Source organism: Pleurodeles waltl, chromosome 10 (assembly GCF_031143425.1).
Source record: "Pleurodeles waltl isolate 20211129_DDA chromosome 10, aPleWal1.hap1.20221129, whole genome shotgun sequence".
Taxonomy (NCBI): domain Eukaryota; kingdom Metazoa; phylum Chordata; class Amphibia; order Caudata; family Salamandridae; genus Pleurodeles; species Pleurodeles waltl.
This window is the reverse complement of record NC_090449.1, coordinates 975,353,002-975,373,879: the sequence shown is the minus strand read 5'-3', so window position 1 is coordinate 975,373,879 and position 20,878 is coordinate 975,353,002. Positions and strand designations below refer to the sequence as shown.

Sequence of the window (20,878 nt, the reverse complement as noted above, 5' to 3'; positions counted from 1 at the left end):
CCATGTTATCCTACGGGAAAGCTAGGCCTTGAAATAGTGAAAAACGAATTGGGCAGTATTTCACTTTCACAACATGTAAAACATACAACTACATGTCCTACCATTTAGATACACTGCATCCTGTTCATGTGACTGCCTCTGGCCTACATAAGGTGTGACTTATATGTAGTAAAAGGGAAGGTTTGGACATGGCAAGTGGGTACACTTGTCAGGTCACGCTGACAATGTAAAACTGCACACACAGACGCTGCAGTGACAGGTCTGAGACATGTTTACAGGGCTACACAAATGGGTGGCACAATCAGTGCTGCAGGCCCACTAGTAGAATTTGATTTATTTAGAGGCCCTTGGCACCTCTAGGGCACTTTACTAGGGACGTACTTGTACATCAAATATGCCATCAAATATGCCAATCATGGAAAATCCATTCCTTAAAGAAAGCAATCTGGTTTTGCTGCTTGTATCCAAGCACCAGCAAAGACAATAGGGCTGGTTTTAATGTGCTGAACTTTATTTACGATTGCCTGTGTTTGCAATGCACACAGATATTAAAGCTTGAAGCAAAGGTTTTGTCAGAGAGGAAACCTGAACAAACGCAACCAAGTTCTAAACATTTGTGCCTCTATTTCCATGACCCTAAATGTTTAAGAACAAAACTAACTATAGAAATCTGAATGAACCCAGAGCATAATAGTCTGTGGTTAAAAATACACTGCCTGGAAAAGCTCTGCAGAAACAATCTGTACCGCAGTCAGGAAACCAGTTATTTCCGTAAAACAAGTGCTTTGTGTCGCTGGCTTCCCACTCCCCGCCCACCGTAGTACAGATTAGAAAATGTACCCGAATGCAGAAATGAGTTTAGCCCTGCCAAATGTTAGAACATGGACAGAGGAATTCTATGGAATTCTATCTAGTGGGTAACTGGCCACAACTTAAGGGTCCTCAGTGGCGGCAAGAAATCCTTAGTAAGCATCAGGAGGTGCACGTTGACGTTTAGCAACAAAGAGTCCTTGCTGTCATATTAACATTGTCACCAACTGCATTACATTTACTCACAGAAACCAATCTCTTGAATATGGAAACTCCTCAAGAACCGGTTATTATATATTGAAGACTAAACAAATACTAATTTGGGAGTAGAGAAATAACTATTGCTGAGTGACAGAAACACCTCAAATGCACACGCTGCAATAAATATATAACGCAAAAATTGTCATTTTTCATATGAACAGGCAAAAATGACAATCATGCCAGGCAACGCTGAACCAACAATGGCTCTAACTGAAGCAAAAAGTAATTTTTTTGCACTAGTCGTTCATGCAAATGTTAGTGCAAAGTACTCGAAAATGGGGGACATTTACCACGCTCCAAAATCATCTACATAGTCTGACACAGGCCGCCATACTAAATAACCTTGTTTTACTGCAAGAAAGAAAGCAAATCTAGTTGAAACAATACATGTTGTGTGTGCAAGCAAATGAAACAAATGTAAAACTAGGGAAAACTGACAAACTATTTAAAAAATACATGATGTATATGCTTAATCTCTATATATAATAGAAGTGCTAATTAAAAATAGCTGTCCTGCATTATGAACCATAATCACAAAATGCAGTAAACCGATTTTAACACGTTTTGCACCCCACATAACGAGAAATGTGACATACTGATCCGGACCATGTGGCCCATCTGTTACAGGGGAACAGTGTAGCAAAATGTGTTTTCTCCATTTCATATTATGTAAACAATGTAACCAAAATGCAAAATCAGTGTGCTTCACGACTTGGCCGTGTTGCATATGTATATATCTTCAGATGCAGCCTGTCCAAAATTGTATTCTCTAATAAGAAAGAAAAATAAAATACATCTGCTTCCCTCTTCGAATGATGCAAAGTTTTATCGTACAGGGCCTATGCCTTCCTCAATGAATATGGATTCCAGAGAAACTACCTCCAGCAAAATCCAAATCCAAGTCTGCAGGTGAAACATCAGCGGAGCATGAATCCCCTTTCACTTTAATTTACATTTACAATACATTTGCCAGGCAGCAGCTATTAGTACTGATTGTACTAACAAGGCGCTATTCACCATGTTCAACTACTAAGGCTAGCTTTTCAGATCATGGCATCGTGTAGTTTAATTGCAGATGCCTGGAATCTTTCACTTGGAAAATCACTTTTTTCTGAGGTCCGCTGTTCACCTCTTCAAGGTCAGAAAAATACTACTTGGGTAGTATTTTGCCCATTTATCTCAAGGTGAGCAAGGTCAGGAGGGATACTCTCCTTTTCCACCTGCCTCTTTTGTACTTTATTTGTATCTTAGAAGCTGTCTTCCAAGGGCGGTTGTTTACTTTACTTTCTCTGACTTCAAAGTGGGAAGATTTATGTGACAATCTTGCTGGATGCTGGGGGTAGAAACATTTTTTTAGTCTAGCACATGACAGCATTTAAATGAACTGTGTAAGCATTTCAGAATATATCAAAATTTTGAGTGCACAAATTAAGCACATTTTTTGTTATTTCTGAGGTGCTTTAGAAACAAATACTTTGATATGATCAAAATGAATTATTAAACTAGGTGATGCAATTCCCACACATTTTCATCTGTGCACTACATAGTTGTATGAATAAAACTGTAGGTCTGTGAAAATGTAAGGGTCCATTTGAATTGAGAATGTGTTGCCTGTAATGGCAGTATGTTACCACACCATGAATACTCCACTCTACTTCACTTCACTCTACTCTGCACCACTCCACTCCACACCACTGTACTCTACTCTGCACTTTATTCCACTCCACGCCACTGGACTCTGCAACATTCGACTCTATGCCACTGCACTCAATTCCACTTCACACTATGCCTCTCTACTCTACCCTGTACCACTCTACTCTACCCCAATGCACTCACCACTCTAGTCTACACCACTGCACTCAACACCACTCCAGTCTAGGCGACTCTGCAACACTGTACTCTAAGCCACTGCACTCTATACCAGTACGCTCTACTCTAATGCTCTTTACTCTGTAACAGTCAACTCTATGCCTCTGCACTCTACACCAATCCAATGTACGCCACTCTAATCTGCTCTGCACCACGGCACTCTACACCACTTTATGCAATTACACTCCATACCACTCTACGCATCTGCACTCTAACCTGCACTACTCCACTCTGCGCCACTTCACTCTACTATGAAACAATCTACTCAACGCCACTGCACTCTACGCCACTCTATGCCACTCCAATCTATGCCACTGCACTGTACGCCACTCTACTCTTAACCACTGGACTCTATGCCAATGCACTCTACACATCTGCACCCTAAATCTCTGCATTCTATGACACTGCACTCTACCTTGCATCAATGCACTCTATGTGCCTGCACTCTATGCCACTGCACCCTATGGCACTATACTCTGCACCTCTCTATGCTACTCTACTCTGCATCACGCTATGCCTCTGCACTCTATGCCTATTGACTCAACTCTGTACTCTACACCACTACACTCCGTGCCACTTAACTCTACTCTGTGCCACATCACTCAACACTATGCCACTTCACTCTACACTGCTCTACTTTATGCCACTGCACTTTATACCACTTCACTCAATGCCGCTGCACTCTACTGTGTGGCACTCTACTCGAAATTTCACAACTAAATGTGATATTTTAAGGTATCAAAAATAAACTTGGCTTAATGCTCTAGTTTTATTTAGTGTAAATTTGGCACAAGTGGTAAAATTAGTAGGTAGCCACTTTATTGCCCATAGTTTTCCAGTGATCTTTAACAGTGCTGGCCATGACACGGCCTTCTGACCCTCCCCCGCACCTCTCCCCCAGGGGGAGGTGTGAATGACTTTCAGGAAGGAACACAAAGGTCCTGCTGTTGGGAGAGGTGTGACTTCTTTCTGGCAGGTGAGTCCAAATGTTGTGCTTCAATGGAGAAGCCACCTTTGAAGTGCAAATGGTGCACATACATGAGATGGGCTCCTCTTTTGTTCTTGCATACAGGATGGCATTGAGGACAGAAAGGGGGAAGCTGTTGTGAAACCATTTTTCAATGAGGGTGTAGCCCCTAGGTAGCCACACCTCTGGTGAGGGCTAAGGAGCGCCACACACCAAGAGAAATTGTCAGCTATGTTCACTAGGCAGAAGCGGACCTGGTAGCCTATTGGCTAGTAGTCGCCACATCCTCTGAGGGCACCAACGTGGCATAAAAGTGGCACCCCTTACACCCAGAGAACAGATCACATATGCACTGAAGTGTGGACCAGAGAAAGACTGCCTTGCTGTTGCCTGGACCCAGTACAGGGAGAATGTACCAATACTAGACTGCACCTGCTGCTCCTTGGGCTACCAAAGAGAGGACTGTCCTTGCGGTGGCCTGCCCTGCTCGAGGAAAAATCAGCCCTGAATTTCAGACAGAAGTGACTCCGTGAGTCAGTGTGCTGATTTAGTGTTACAGCTACAGAGCCACAAAATTTGAAGAATCCTGCCTTCATGAGCTGGTAGCCAAGAATGCCTGACTGACGCTGAATGCCAACGTGCAGCCTTGGAGACAAAGATCCAATCCTCAAAAGATACAGCCAAGTCTGTTGAACCCAGAATCATTGGAGTGAAGTTTGGTTGCCCAAGATTGAAGTTACTACATTTATGTTCCTGTAACAATATACCAGTAGACCAGTGGCAGCTAGTTTTGGTTGGATTTCAACCAGACTTTGAGGAACATCATCCCTTATGACCAAAGTCACTCCACTGTGTTCGTAGACTGCGGAATAGCCTCAGGAAGACCCACATTACCAGATCAGCATCCTCTACATCCTTCAGCATCTTCAGCATCCTGTATCTCTTGTATAAGGCTAACACAAAAAGAGGGACCAGGAGTATTTCTGGTCCAGTGTACAATCTCCCTGTAATAATGATTATATAAAGGTACACTGTTCCAAAGGCAAAAAATATATAGAAAGAAAAAAAGATGAAAACAGGGGAGACCTGAAATCTCAGGAGCATCACTCTGGATGACTGGTATCATCATCGGGAATAGCTCCTCACTAGGCCGGCACTGCAATGCCTAGTGGGCATTTTTGAGATAGTGACTGGAAAATTTAACAGTACAAAAATACGGGTGCCGCGAGTCACCACCCAAAGCAAAAAAGAAGTGAAAGAGGTTCTTTTTTGCTTTGGGTGGTGACTCGCGGCACCCGTATTTTTGTACTGTTGAATTTTCCAGTCACTATCTAAAAAATTCGGCTGAGAGCCCCCACTACGGGGTGCCCACTAGGCATTGCAGTGCCGGCCTAGTGAGGAGCTATTCCCGATGATGATACCAGTCATCCAGAGTGATGCTTGAGGGCTCTTGCTCCTGAGATTTCAGGTCTCCCCTGTTTTCATCTTTTTTTCTCTCTTGTATAAGGACCACTCAATTTTAGCCTATGACAGTTCATCATAGAGCTTGGAACGGGACTGCAGACTGCTTTGACTGTGAGGTTAACCAGTCAACTAATCCTCTTTGGCTGCTTTGACTCATTCCCTGCCAGAATTGGTCATCCAAAGTGGGACAGAGTAGTAGTTTAAAACATTATAAACATTTTTCAAAGTTTGCAAAAATCTACTGTATTGAATTAAAAAGCTGAGACTTAGTGTTCTTTTTAAAAGTCATATCTCTGGAACTCCCTGGTAGATTTTTGTCATTGAGGTGTCATTTTGAAGATACAAATACAATCTATTTTTAAAAATTGACTCTTTCTTTCTTGACTGTTTTAATGCTTTACACTCATTACTGTGATAAAGTCTGATGACTCAGTACTACAGCTACACAGGGTTGAGCTAGGGTTAAATCTGACTGAACCCAGTACAGGCAGTTAATGTATTACACATGGAGGCCTCACAACCACACCATATAATAAACCACTTTCCTCAAATTAATCTACAAGAGCTTTGGCTCATAGTTCATCAGATGGGGGTCAAATCCTGTACAAGAATATGAAGACACAGGCTAAAAACTATTTTACTGTCTTTGAGAGCGAGGGACTAAACAGAGGCAATTGTCAAGGTTGCCTTCTAATTGCTATGGCCAACAAAAAGCTTGTATGTTTGCTACCTAAAGAGATGGAGAGATATAAGATTCAGGTGGGAAACACAAACTATATAGTCTGACTGTATGCACAGGGCATGCTGGTTGATAAATACCATCCAACAAAGACGGATAACAATTTACGATCAGTGGTGGACAAATAAATGTAAGCAAGTGTTTGGTACCAATCCATGTGCCTGTATGAGAGCAACCCTTGGAAATGAGCATCTGCTTTGGTATCTCTGTAAAATCTTGTATCACACATATATTTATGTGCATGATTAATAAATATATTTAAAAAAACAAGTCACTGTTGCCCGGAATCACTGAAGGTATTTATCCATGAAATGTTATACACTGTTTTGTTTGAAGGTGACTATAACTCTGTGTTATATATCTCTGAATGGATGCACGTACACAAACACTCACACACACATTCACACATCAAGGATCACCTAGCCTCTAAAGTTGACTGTAGTTTTTATTTAGTATTTTATGGACATATGAGTCCAAGTAAACATTTTGCCAAATGGGTTGTCATTCTAAGCAGTGGTCGAAGGTATTCCGCTCCTGAAGATGAATCGCAGATTATAGCCAAAATATTCTTTAAAATACAGGTACCGCAATAAGGATTCAAAACAATGGGAAAGCTGGTTGAAATATAAACACAACTGCAGTGTTTGTGTGTCTTAGAGACTTTCTAGCTAAATCAGCAGCTAGAACAATATCTCTATTGTACCACCCCAACCTGGCTGTGTTTTGTACCACATTAATCTGCCAGCACAACATTTTTTAAACCTCTAAACCAAATTACTTATCTTACTGGTTGAGGGAGATATTCATAAGGCAGACAAGAAAAAACAGTAATATATAGATGCCATAACATCAGGGAGAGAGAATGATCATATAAATGACAAAAAGAGCAGAATATTCTTAGCATTTGTATCCACCAATGTTAAATCTGGTGAGGTGCATAAGGTTAAGGTGCCTGGTTTTTGGAACAAACCTCTAATAGCAGCTCTCCTTCAAGCAGATGCAGGGTTTGCCCAGGCTTTCCTGGTTTTGCTGTTCTTTGTTCCTCGCGATTTCCATTTCCATCGGTGCGAGAAGATTTTAGTGCAACTGAAAGATAAAGACATGCTTTTTTATTTCTTGTACAGTCATTCCATGTGGTAAGCACTGTATTAGATACATAAAAACATACAAATGGTAAACACTAACACAAACATTTGTATAATCCAAAATATAATTAATTCAATTCGTCCTTTTTCTCCTGAGGCTTGAGCAAAATTGGTCTAGCAAAGCATCAGGTGGCGTCCTCCCTGAATGATGAAGTGAACCAGAATAAATGAGGAAGCATACGTCGGTGAATAAGACATATGGGAGCTTATGTTTCTAGATGACTGAGAAGCTATATTCTACATAGCAGAGCAGGAGTAGAGTAGTGAAGTTTTCTTAAAGCATTTAAAACTTAATAAAGAAAGGAAACAGAGGAATCACACACAAACACGCACACACACTCCCATAAGGGATATGGTTTAAGGATAGGGGCCGATGTGAGACTACACTGAATAAACAGATTATAGGGATATGAACAATTGTAGATGGAACACATTACATAACATTTACAATACATTAAAAGCCTCTTAATCCTCTTTCCCATGATGTGCTGAGACACGGGACCCTCGGACAATGGATATGTGTTATCTAAGTGTGGGGTGTATGGGTTTGCTGTTTGATGCTTTTCTCTTGGTCTCTGAATACGCTGTGTTGGCATGAGAGTGTACTAGTTATGTAGGTGGACTTGGCAGCATCTTTGCAAGTTTATTGTGAAAATTTCAATAAACAATGACTATAAAAAAGTGGTAGACAGAATGAAGACTTTAAAAAATGTTGGGTTATGAGTCCTGACAAATATTTATGGTATTTGCCTGGATGATGTGTAAGAGGTTCCAGATTTCAACAGAAGTTAGGGAAGTACCCAAAGTACCTAAACATTCTGAATAGTTATGCATTCTTTTGTTTTGTATATCGCCTGTGGTGATCACAGCACAATTCAATATTGGAGGACAAAAAATGTCAGAAAACAGTTGGAAATTTAAACCTATTAGCTTTGTCCTATGTTTAGGATTTCTCACTTATTTAACTATACAGTTGTGAACTGTAACAGGTGTACTTTTAGAATGAGAAAATAAAACACAAAAGAGAATGAAGATTGTTAGACTCAGTGCCTGAGTATGAGTTCAGCAGACGGGATGCCATCCACAGTTTTCTCATTGATAATTTTATTGCAAATGTTGCAGTAATAATATCAATGATGCCATAGACGTCATTAATGATGTAATATGTGGAGTAATTAGCTGTGTGTGACGCAGGCACAAGTTATAGTTACCTTAGGGTGCAAGTTATAGTTACCTGAGTTAACAATAACTATAACTGCAGAATGTCTATGGTTTTGTGAGAGGAAATTCAGAACCTAACTATAACGTCCCTGTAACCTTTGTTTTTTTCAGTGAATTTCTATGTTTTTTTTTGCATGTGCAGACGTAAATATAAGCAGCAGAGGTTGGTCACAGGGCCCTGCCTATTTCCAGGACCGTTGGCCAACTCTCCTGCATGCACCCAAACCCAAGCCGCACACCTATATCCTGACCCTTTATGTGTTTTGCACTCTCATTTTCCCACCTCCAAAGCCGATGCAACAAACAAAATATTGGCCGCAAATTTTCTGTCGGGTTGAGACCATCCAACCAGGACCTTGCTTTTCCTTTGGATTCACAGATCTGGAGCCGGAACCACGGTTCCGGGTCCGCATCCATACCTACCTATATTTTTTGGCCTTAAGTGACTCCAAAACTACTAAACAGATTCGCACCAAATCACAAGACGTGTGATTTGCTTAACAGAATCTATCTTTGTGCCAAATTTGGTGAAATTCCCTTCAGAGGTTTACGCTGTAAGCGTGTCTAAAGGTCCCATGGAAAAATAAATAGGGAAAACGTGTTTTGGGACCCCCCATTTTCTCAGCCCCCGCTTAACAGATCACCCCCAAACTTTCGAGACAGAAGCTTATCAAAGTATAGGGTTTGAACATTTCATGAAGATTAATCAAACGGTGCTAAAATTGTTAGCAAAACAAGAAATGATTTTTCTATAGAAATTAGGTACTAACTATAACTACCTAGTTATAAGGTACCAATCCATATGACTGTATGAGGGTCACCCTTGGAGATGAGTATCTGCTTTGTTATCTCTGGAGTATCCTGTATCACATGTAAATTGATGTGTATGATTAATAACTATATTAAAAAAACAAGAGTCTTTGTTGCCCAGAATCACTGCAGGCATCTATCCATGAAATGTTATCTGCTGATTCGTTTGACAGTGACCATAACTCTGTATATATGTCTGAATCGACGCACACACATATAAAAACACTCACACACAAAAGCCTCGCCTAGCCTCCAAAGCTGATTGCAGTTTTGCAGTTTTTATTTAGTATTTGTCAAACATCTGAGTCCAAGTAAACATTTTGCCAAACAGGCTGTCATTCTAAGTAGTGCTAGATATTATTATATATATATATATTTGTGTGTATTTGTGTGTGTCGCCACCCCCCAGGCTTTTTTAAAAACTTTTTAACATTATTTTTGTGATGGCCTGGCAGCTGCAACTTGCTACTGGGCCACTCACTTCTTTTTAGGCCTGTCTCTAAACCTGCAAGGAACAAATGGTTCCTGAAGGTTAGAACTGCAAACAGAAATTTGACCAAAATCTTAGACTTGATTGACATGCTGTTCGATAAGTGTTTGGTAACATGAGAGGTGAGGGGAACGGTTTCACATACTATTATTTGCTCCTGCATGCAGATTACTATAGGATTATTTGTTTTTTCTTCTTTGCTGAGATCGTTATCAAATGTAGTTTCCAAAAACATACTTGAATTGGCTCAGACCCTAATTTCTTCCAGATGACAATAGGACTGGATTCAACCAAAGCATACAGATAGTGGACTTTTTAGAGAATTCTTTTAGTTATTGAAGAGTTCAGGTACCGTATCTTGGACAAGATGGAGGAATATAAATATTTTAATCCATATTCCATTACTCTACCAGTTGTATGGGATGATTTTAAAGCCACAATACAGGGTGCATTAGCTAGCTATAGCATGCAGAAGAGAAAATAAGATAATATCTAAGATTAAAGTATAAGATCTTGCTGCTAGAGAACCACCATATTTGGCAATATTCAGTCAGCTGCCTCATACTGCTGGAGTAACTTCAAGCCAAGGCTCAAATTAGTAGGACAGTGCGGAAAAAATGCAAAGGTATATTTACAACATTGCATCAAAGCGTATGAATACAACAAATCTAAGGGTTGTTTACTGCCATATAGCATCGGAGAACATGAGGCAAGTTCAGCATCAGAAAGATCAAAGATCATAAAGAGAAAGCGGTATCAAAAAGCTATCATGCATAATTTACAGCAATATTATCAAGCACTGTACACTCAGGAACAAAATCATTCTGAGAGTGCAGTAAGTATCTAACTAGTGACAATACCACTTAAGCAACTAGCACAAGGGGTCATGCTGCTATATAGTATTTTAGCAATGAGGTTACGCTGGCTGTACAGACCTTAGCCAATCATAAAGCAGCAGGCAAGGGTGCTATTGTAACAGAATTTTATAAAAGCTTCTTAAAAGTAATATTACCACTGTTTGTCAATGTCTTTGCAGGCATATACGAATGTAGTATCGTCCTTCTATCCTGGATATGTACCTTGACATGTGTATTTTGAAAGAAAGCTAAACCAGCTAAGGAGAGAGAATCATACCGGCCAATCTAATTTATTATTGCTGATGCCAAGCTATATTTAAAATCTAGGCCCAAAGAAAGGCACACGCTAAAGTCCAAGCCTCAGATGGATGACAAGTGTTCATACCAGGATGTGACATCACTACCCACATTATTATGGCAATTGCCATGTTTGAAGCTGTAAATATACTATCAGAGCAGACCGGTATGATACGTCTTGAAGCAGAAAATGCATTTTATTGCTTGGACATATCTGTGTCATTTTAAGTTGCGGATGCAAGTTGGTGGTAAATGTATCTCCTTTGTTAAAAAAAAATATGATCAACCTACAGCTACTATAATTATGATGGGGAAAAAAATCAGCTAGCACCAGAATCCAATGGGGCACTGGTCATGGCTGTACTTCGTCACCATTATTATTTACTTTACACTCTAATCACTGAGATGCAACTTAACTCTTGTGAATTAAGGATTTCTGCTTACACAAATTATATTGTTCTTTTTACACAAGATGTGACTAAAGATATGATGGTAGTGGAGAAATTTGCCCTAGAGTTTGGGAATTTGTCAGCATGTGCAATAAACACAGCCAAATTGAGTTTATGACTAACTACAACACTAATCCCATAACAAGCAAAATGAAATCAGTGGTAACATACCTGGGAGACTACATAACATCTAACTCACATAAGAATTTTGAACTTTAGGCCACCTGTCAAGACCTCAATATGACTTATGAGGCAAAGGGATGGAATAACCTTTATAATAATTGGTAGATGCAATTTGGTCAAAATGATTATTCTGCCAAGGTTTTTATAGCTGTTCTGTTCAATCCCTGTATATATTCATCTAAGCTTTTTCAAACAATTGGAGGCAACTATTTCAGCCTTTTTAGTCGGATATAAAAAATTACAAAAAGTTGTCAAATTTCTTACATTTTCCTAACATCTTGGTGGGTTGCTGGTACTTGACTTTAAATGTTATTATTGAGCCACAATGGGAAGCTGAATTGCTAAATTAATAACTTATTCATCTAAAGTGAAGCCCAAACACATATACATATTCTGTTTCGGACGAAGGCAACTGGCTGACTCCTGCAGTACCTTGTTCCTAATGTTTACAACAGGGTGTAATATAAGATTCTAGCCGAAGCCAAAAGCCTGTTGCAGCAATTGTGAAACCATCTTACCATACCTTTGATCTACAGATACCATCCAGTTGGCGTCAGAACAGTTCTACCTGAAATCTTTTATGATTCGATTGCACAGAGCTGGGCACGGGCAGGTATTAGATATGTTGGAATGATGTATAAAAATCACGCTCTAAGGACATACAAAGACCTTGTGTTAGAGTATCGACTTCCTAAAGGTGTTTTTTTCAAATACCTACTGGTCAGACATTACCAGGTGCAATATGAAAGAGTACTGGATACAATCAACCTAGTGAATGTCTTAAATAAGCCTTTTATACTGCATATTACAGCAAAAACGTATGAAACCCTAATGCACTTCTGGCAGTAGCATGGATCATGGATTTAGATATCCTTGGTTTTACTGATATTGTGATGCTTAGCTTATCTTTAGTAATAGATATCTCAGAACAGCGAATTTAGCAGTCCAACATTTCAAGACTTTTCATAGACTACACTATACTCCCAGAAGACTATAAGTGTGGAAGTGTAGATCAGGTTTTAAATGCCCAAGAACTCTTATTGAGAATGCAAATATTCTACAAATGTGTGTTCTATGTAAAAGGCTAAGGGAATTTTGGTACACCTGCACCATTATTCATTCTACTAATAAATGACTTAGCAGGTTCCAATGTACCACTCTAACCGTATGTTTGGTCTGTATGCTACCTCAGTTGTTTCATTAATAATTGCTAAACACTGGACTGATTCTACACCGCCTGAAGTTTCATACTGGTGGCAGTAGATGCATATAAAATTTGCTCCTGAAGCCACTATATATTGTAACAAAGGTGAAAAATGGGAAACGGGCTGCGACGGAGGTGTCGTTTAAGTTCCATTGTAAACCTTTTCTTGGTGCACCTAAGAAATTTACTTTAATAATAACTAGTGCGGCTGGCCTTGAAAATAAAGTATGCACTAGACTCTAATTGTATATGGACAACTAAGTAACATAACAAGCATTTGCAATGCAACGGGTCTTGCGTTTGCTCGCATTAGAGCTATTAGCGCTGTAAACTCCTCTGGACTCTTCTTGCCACATAAACTGATAATGAAAAATAAAACAGTTTCACGTATGCGAGCCGACGGCTGCCATTAGCATGCAGGAGACACAGAAAAGGAAACAGAAGTTCGCTTGCAGTGAAACCTATCAGCATAAGTGCAATTTTCCATGTTACCGGCAAAAGTGCAATTATCCATGTAACCAGCAAAAGTGCAATAATCCATGTAACAGGGCCGATGTCATACAAAGCGCTCGACTTCTGTCCAGCGTGATCTCGCTGCGCAGGAAATGAAAAGATAAAGTAGTCCAGAAACCAGCTGAAAACACGGAACCTCGTATGTTTTCAGTAGTTTACTGGTGCACTCAAGGAGGGCTAAACACCCGAAAAGGCATGACGTACGCATGCCTTTCACAAATGGAATCAACTGATTTTTAAAAGGCAAGCCCACAAACGAATTAAAGTGACTGGTGTGACATGGGTGTGGTTAGAAGCCCACAGAAAGACTACAACATGGTCCAGAGTGCTTGCGTGCGTGCTCGACCCTGAAAACTAGCCACCTTAGACCAATGTTTCTCATTTAGAAAAATAATTTAAATATGGCCTTCCATATCTGCTAATTCATGTGTATGCACCATGATGCACCTGTAGCCATTTCTTTTTCAAGTGCCAAGGGAAGTAAGCATTGGCAAAGCCACTAGATCTAGGATCGACTTTTTATTGTGTGACCTATTAGCTTTGCAAATGCTAGTTTTAAAAACTTGCATATTAGAGCTTGTATATTTTCCTAAACGAATTATTGCCAGATTTGGGACTGGATGTAGGCATCTTTTGAATAAAAAAAATACAAGTAGATTGATTTGCTTTTGTGCAACCGTACCCTTAGTAATTTAAATACTCCTGTGAGTGACACAGAAAAGGAGAGAAAGAATAAACTCTAAATGCTTAATTCAATCTTTAAATCTTTGAACTCGATCAAGAAGTCATTAAAACCTGTTGATGTGCAACTGAAACCATAGCAAATGATAACCAGACTTCATAATAGCCCAACCAGAATGTTTCATTTGCAAAGAGCCATATTGATGAGTAAAAGAGATTCTGGGGAAGATTTGGCGATAACATCAATGTGCTTTGTCAGTGTACCATTGCTACTACCACGAAATTACTTATGTTCTGCCCGCACAAGCATAGATAGCCGCTTTTAGCAGAAAAGAGAGTGTTATCTTTAATAAGATTATTGTCGCTAGCTCATTGACACAGCACAGCATGGCAATTATCCGCCTACACTGTCTTGGTGATTAGGACGTTTTGTTGGCTTGTAAACAATTCTATAATCACCAATCAGCATTTTATTTTGCCGTGTGTTCCTTGATATTATAGATCTATCTGGTTATGTTAACCACATAATAAATTGCCTTCTTGCTTAAATTCACCTTTTTGCTCATATAATTATTCTAAAGGGTTGTTATCATTTGCAATATTGCTCTTCCTGTTTTCCTACTTTTGAGTACATTTTTAACCATTAAACTGCATAAAAAAACAAAAGTCATTTTATAATTTCTCAAAAAAAATCCTCCTAAATCAAATAGAAGCTATACACTATACTGAGGTTTTTTCCTCGACCTAATCCGCAGCTTTCCCAGGACTAGCCTGAATATGATGTCTGTGCATGCTGCACGACTGTTTAAAGGTTAGATGCAACTGTTTATGCTTAAGAAATATAGTGACATGGGGAAGGTTCTGCACTCTAAGTTATTAAAATGTGTTTTTTTCTGTCTTCTTTAGATTTAGTGAACAAATCATAGCAAAGTGGTATTTTTGGGGAAACAATAAAATCTAAGACTCGGCCAGCTCTGTCATTATTTAAACTAGGCTACCTGAACGTTCCATACCACACATTAGAACACAGGAGTGCTAAGAACGTTTTTGAACACTGGAATGCTAAGAAAGTCACCCAAGACAATAAAGTAGCCCACCGCACATAAGGGCTGGCCTGCAGCTCGGCCTATCACCCGGGTTCAGGGCCATTAACAACCAGAATAGCCCTTAGAAGTGAGCTATAATCCTGATCATGGTGCAAAAGGGGGGTTGTGTGCAGGGGATAGAATTCAGAGCCGTGTTATCATTATTGAATCTCAACTGTTTTGCCCACCAGAGTTCGGCTGGACAAACCAGCAAAATATTCTTGGGGAATGGGGTAACGGGGAGGCCAGAGTAAAAAAGGCAAAATATGAAGATTTCAGTGCTTTTAGTACTAATTCTGTGTATAATTCTTTATTTCCAGTTTAAAAAGCTTAGAATAGATGCTACTTACAGCACCCAGTAAATACCACGCGGTAATTGCTAGGTGCAGTAAAATACCTCACCCCATCTGGCCCTCTTGTTTAGGTCCAGTCAAATGTCATTTAAGATATACAGATGACTCACAACAGAAGCATGTGTGCCTTCACATGTCAGCCCACTGACTCAACCAAATGACACTGCCAGAGTACTCGTGTACAGAAAATTCAGAACATTGAGCATACCAAGGGCAGGAGACGGGTGATAGAGTCAAAGGACACTGACTATCAGAAGGCACATCATATTTAAGGAAAACTACATTTGAGTTACAATTCAGACAATAATCTTTTATTAATATCCTCACATCAAACTGTTTAGAAGGGTTCTACTAACTAACTTCTTCCTAAATTGACTCTAGGTTAGCTGTATGTTAAAAGTACAAATTCTGGCAGCAGTCTTGTTGGCCACATAGACCTGCACACCGTGTTATAAAATGAAATTGTATAATCAGGAAAATATCACAAAATGACAGTGGGCAAGATAAATGATGAGGTTCAATTAGGTAACCCATATGAATTTAGTTTGGACGGTCCACATACTCTGAACTGACAGGAGTTGCATAAGTGTCTAAGCATACTGTAAAAGTGTGAGATGATGGACAGAGTATTAAAGGAGAGATGTTTTTGGAAAAAAGTTAAATTATTATTAGAGTGGCTGATTGCAGTGGTTTGGCACATAAGAGTCCCTGGCTGAGACAAACTGATGTTATTCCTGGGAGCCTCTCACAGAAGACACACTAGACTGCTATGGTGCAGGTGGTATAAGATTGGACGCCCTGATGATGCCTAAAGTTTTAGTTTAAGTTTTATCACCTCCCTGGCAAACACAAGTTCGTTTAACTACCAATACATTTCAAAGAATACTGAATTTATACTAGATTTATGAATGCATATATTTCTTTTCACGTTCTCGCCACAAGTATTACTATGTGTAACCTGGTCTTTCCACCTTTCTCCTCTATCAGTTTCTTTATCTGTTGCTTCATTCTTTCTATTGTTTACACCAGATTCTAAACCTGTTAATTGACGTTCACAACATACCAAAGTTGATAAAAAAGCTCGGTCCCCACTGTGGCTACACCATAATGGTCTTCTAGGCCAAGCTTCGACTGAAAGAAGAAACACAGCTGCAGCATGGGAAAAGAAGGCAGGGTGGGTGGTGCAAGTTGGCTAAGGATGGCATGTAAGGATGTTTGACATGTAATCAAGGAGTAGAGGCTGTGTTACATATGGTTTCTGTATTACTCCTCTGCCCCGGCGAAACAGTTGAAAGCAGGGGCTGATGAATTTGATGGTGATGCATAACAAAACATTTTGGATGAGTCAAAAGTGAATTACACGGATGGACTTCACCCTTGCATTCTACGTGACATCAAAAGTTTGATTTTCATGTAGTTAGACCAAACTATAAACTCTATGATGCTCCTTGGATAGTTTTGCGTTTTCTTGCTACAAAAACGTGTACACTATTCTGTTAACTATACTTGGCAATGGTGCTCGGATGTTCCAATGTAATTGCTATTTTGAAAACGGTGGAAAATATTTTTATGAACGAGACAATTTTTTTACATTTTAGATTTAGACTTATTGGAGTATAACTTGTTGTTACGAGATCACGTGTCATACTGCCAAACATTCAAGGTTTGTTGTTTAAAATGTCACCTATAACGCCTATAAAATATTTAAAGTTATAACTGTTGAACCTACACATATTCATGTTGGAATGTAACCAGAAAGAAGCAGACACAGAAAAAGCAACGAAAAAATAAAAATAAGAAATAAATAAATAAGACAATTTAAAAACATTTAAAATCTGATACGATAACAGACACGTGAGTCACAAGGAAATGGAAAAGAAACATCAAGAGGAAGGAGTCCCAGCTCTTGCTTTCATAACAGCGAGTGTGTTACTTCACCATGTGATCTCTCGCTGGTTCCATGTTTCCGTTCTAGTCTTCAGTTTGATGCACTTTATTTCAGAAAAATGTTCTCTTTGCACGACACAGCAAATGATGCAAGTTGTTATTTCTTTGAACGTTTTGACTACTCTGTTCTTTCAAAGTTTTCCAGAGGATATATTTTTTCCTAGATGCTTTAGATAGGAGAAGACATATGAGGGGCCATTCAGTGACTCATTTTAAACCTATCAGTATGCTATTTTCATCATTCCCTCCCCTACTCTATTGGGATCCGTACTATTTAATGTTGCTAAAGCAAAACATAAACGTTCCTTTAGGTTATTACCACTTGTGATATACCATATGAGACGCCTTGACAATAGGAGGCCTCTTTAAATGTAACATATGTTAGGTAACTCGTTTTATTACAATTCCTATTAATGCTTGTTTTACTGACATTGTCAAGATATTTTCAAGTTGGTTCCTGCAACTGCGATCAAAGTATCTTACCATTACGCAAAATTAAACGTTGTACAACTTGCGATGGCTGAATAGTCAGTTAACTTCTAAGATGACTAGTGACATGTTCTGGCCAACGGATAAAACATTGTTCTTCTCTTAATGTAAATATTAACATTAATGAATTTTTGGACACTGCTCAAAGGAGTTATAATGAGTACAATTTCTGTGAGAGTTTTGTTTTCTGCAAACAGTGAACGCCTATTTCAAAAGTTTTTCTGTAATAATCCCTGAATTGCCAGGATAAGTCGGATTTTCTAATTTAGGGCACAATGCAGGAGACCCCATGTAGAAATGATGTGCTCAGGTGAAGAAAAAGGGAGTTATCGTGTTAGTGGAGTGCTATTTGTTTCATAATCCACAAATGGCCGGTGTTAGAAATGGGGTCTCTAGCTGGCAGTCCGTTTGCACCCTATCCAAGTAGGGACCCTCACTCTAGTCAGGATAAGGGAGATACCCGCTCAGATAACTCCTGTTCACCCCCTTGGTAGCTTGGCACAAGCAGTCAGGCTTATCTCAGAAGCAATGTGTAAAGCATTTGCACATGATACACAGTAATAAATGAAAAACAAAACCAACAGCTCAGGCCCGCCGCGCTGGTGCGGGCCAGCAACTGTGTCGGGAAGACCCACAAACAGTACCTTTGGATTTGCAGGGCTTTGTGATCTTTGGTGTCCCTGAGACTTCCAACAGGAGGCAAGCTCTACTCCAAGCTCTTGGAGAACTCTCTTAAGCAGGACACACAGCAAAGTTCACCCTTTGCACTCTTTACAGGCAGAAACAGCAACTGCAGGCCAGTCCAACAAAGCAACACAGCAAAGGGACAGTACTCTTTCACCAGCTCTTCTCATTGGCAGAGGTTCCTCTTGGTTAAAGAAAGATTCTAAAAGTTTGGGGTTTTGGGTCTTCTTCTTATACCCCTTTCTGCCTTCGAAGTCGGCAAACTTCAAAGCAAAGTCTCAAATTTTAGCAAGATCCTTGCTTGCCCAGGTCAGGCCCCAGACACACATCAGGGGGTTGGAGTCTGCATTATGTGAGGGCAGGCACAGTCCTTTTAGGTGCAAGTGACCACTACTCCCTCCATTCTAGCTCATATTGCTCATGAAGATATGCAAGCTACACCCCAGCTCCCTTTGTATCACTGTCTAGAAGAGAGGTGTAAACAGCTCAACTGTCAAACTGGCCCAGAAGTTGAATACACAAACAGGCAGAGACACAGAATGGTTTTAGCAAGAAAATGCCTACTTCTAAAAGTGGCATCTTCAAACTCATAATTCAAAAACCAACTTCACTAAAAGATGTATTATTAAATTGTGAGTTCAGAGACCCTAAACTTCATAATTCTATCTGCTCTCGAAGGGAATCTGCACTTTAAAGTGATTTAAATGCAGCCCCCATGTTAACTTATGAGAAAGAAAGGCTTTGCAACAGTGAACCCCGAGTTTGGCAGTATTTCACTGTTAGGACAAGTAAAACACACCAGTACATGTCCTACCTTTTAAATACACTGCACCCTGCCAAAGGGGCTAATTAGGGCCTACCTTAGGGGTGCCTTACATGTACAAAAAGGGAAGATTTGGGCCGGGGTGCACTTGCTAGGTTGAATTGGCAGTTTAACACTGCACACACAGACACTGCAGTAGCAGGTCTGAGCCACGCTTACAGGGTTGCTTATGTGGGTGGCACAGTCACTGCTGCAGGCCCACTAGTAGCATTTGAGTTACAGGCCCTTGACACCTCTGGTGCACTTTGCTAGGGACTTACTAGAAAATCAAATATATCAATCATGGATAAACCAATCAATAGTACGATTTACCTAGGGAGCACTTGCACTTTAGCACAGATCAGCAGTGGTAAAGTGCGCAGAGACAATAAACCAGCAAAAACAGAGTCCAGTAAACCATAAATACAGGAGGTCAGAAGGCAAAAAGACAGGGGAGACGCCAAAAAGCTGCCAGGTCTAACAGCTGGTGATGCAATTTACCATATGTGCAGATGGACAGGAAGTTATTGATTCCTTCTACAACAAACCTATCTCTTTTCATCTCTGCATTAGTTCATACATAATTAAACCGGTACAGCTACAATAACTGCACTCACTGTGATTGTGTGTCTGGTTTTCTACCAAGTGGTTTATGATACTCACTAATGTGCCAATGTTATGATGCATATAAAATGTGTGGTGCTTCTTGGTAGCAAATTACGGCACCGGCTCATTATATTTATTAATTGATTTCTTGCTGATAAACAACGTATTACACACCAATAATTTCTGAAAAGTAACTAACCAAAAGGCCAGATTTTATCAAAGTCATACAAAGTACAATCCCATGTTCCCCCAAAATTAAAATAACAGGATGATGATCTTTTTCATTCTATCATTTTCATTAAACCATCAAGCTATGAAATGAAACACTCTTCAAAGAGGTCTTCACAATAACTGCTCCAACCTTTTAAACATGGTTTCAGAAGGATTATATTTAGAGATGAACAATTTTCTTTTGGCCCATGCAAAAAGCCACAACTGGATGGTTTACTTGCTGGCATTGTGACAAATATTGTTTGATGGTTACTGTAGATTATAGGTCACATGGAAAAAAAGATACCGCCATTTTCTTCATCTTGATTTTTGGGAGAATATGGCATTCTGGGCCAGAAATATGCCACTCTTCACCAGAAGTGGTCATAGCAGACGCAGGTATCTTCACCCATATTGGTTAGGGTGACCCCCTCCTGGCAGCCCAGAATGGAGGATAATTATTGAAGAGCTGCAGGAGCTCCTCAGATCTATGCCTAGTAAAGAAGAGAAGGGCTGCCTTGCTGGTCCCCTGGACTGACCCAAAGAGAGGACTGCACGCTGAAGGCTCCACAAAAAAGCTGTGTCTGACTCCAAAAGACAAGGAAGGAATGGACTCCCTGAACACCAACAAGTACAAAAGAGCTGGAGAAGTCTCATGCAAAGCCAAAGAGAGAGGACGCCCCAGCTGACAAGTTGTAACTGGGCCTGGACTGTGCAAGTGCATTGCAGGAGATTCAGGTCT

At 39.9% G+C, this 20,878-nt stretch overlaps 1 protein-coding gene across 1 annotated transcript in view; it reads right to left on the bottom strand.

The window, feature by feature from the left end:
* Positions 1–20,878, bottom strand: part of AHR (aryl hydrocarbon receptor) — a 353,719-nt gene that overhangs the window by 176,887 nt on the left and 155,954 nt on the right. The window contains exon 3 of the mRNA XM_069211815.1: positions 7,081–7,196. Within this exon, the coding sequence (XP_069067916.1) occupies positions 7,081–7,196 (116 nt within the window). The remainder of the gene's footprint in view (positions 1–7,080; positions 7,197–20,878) is intronic.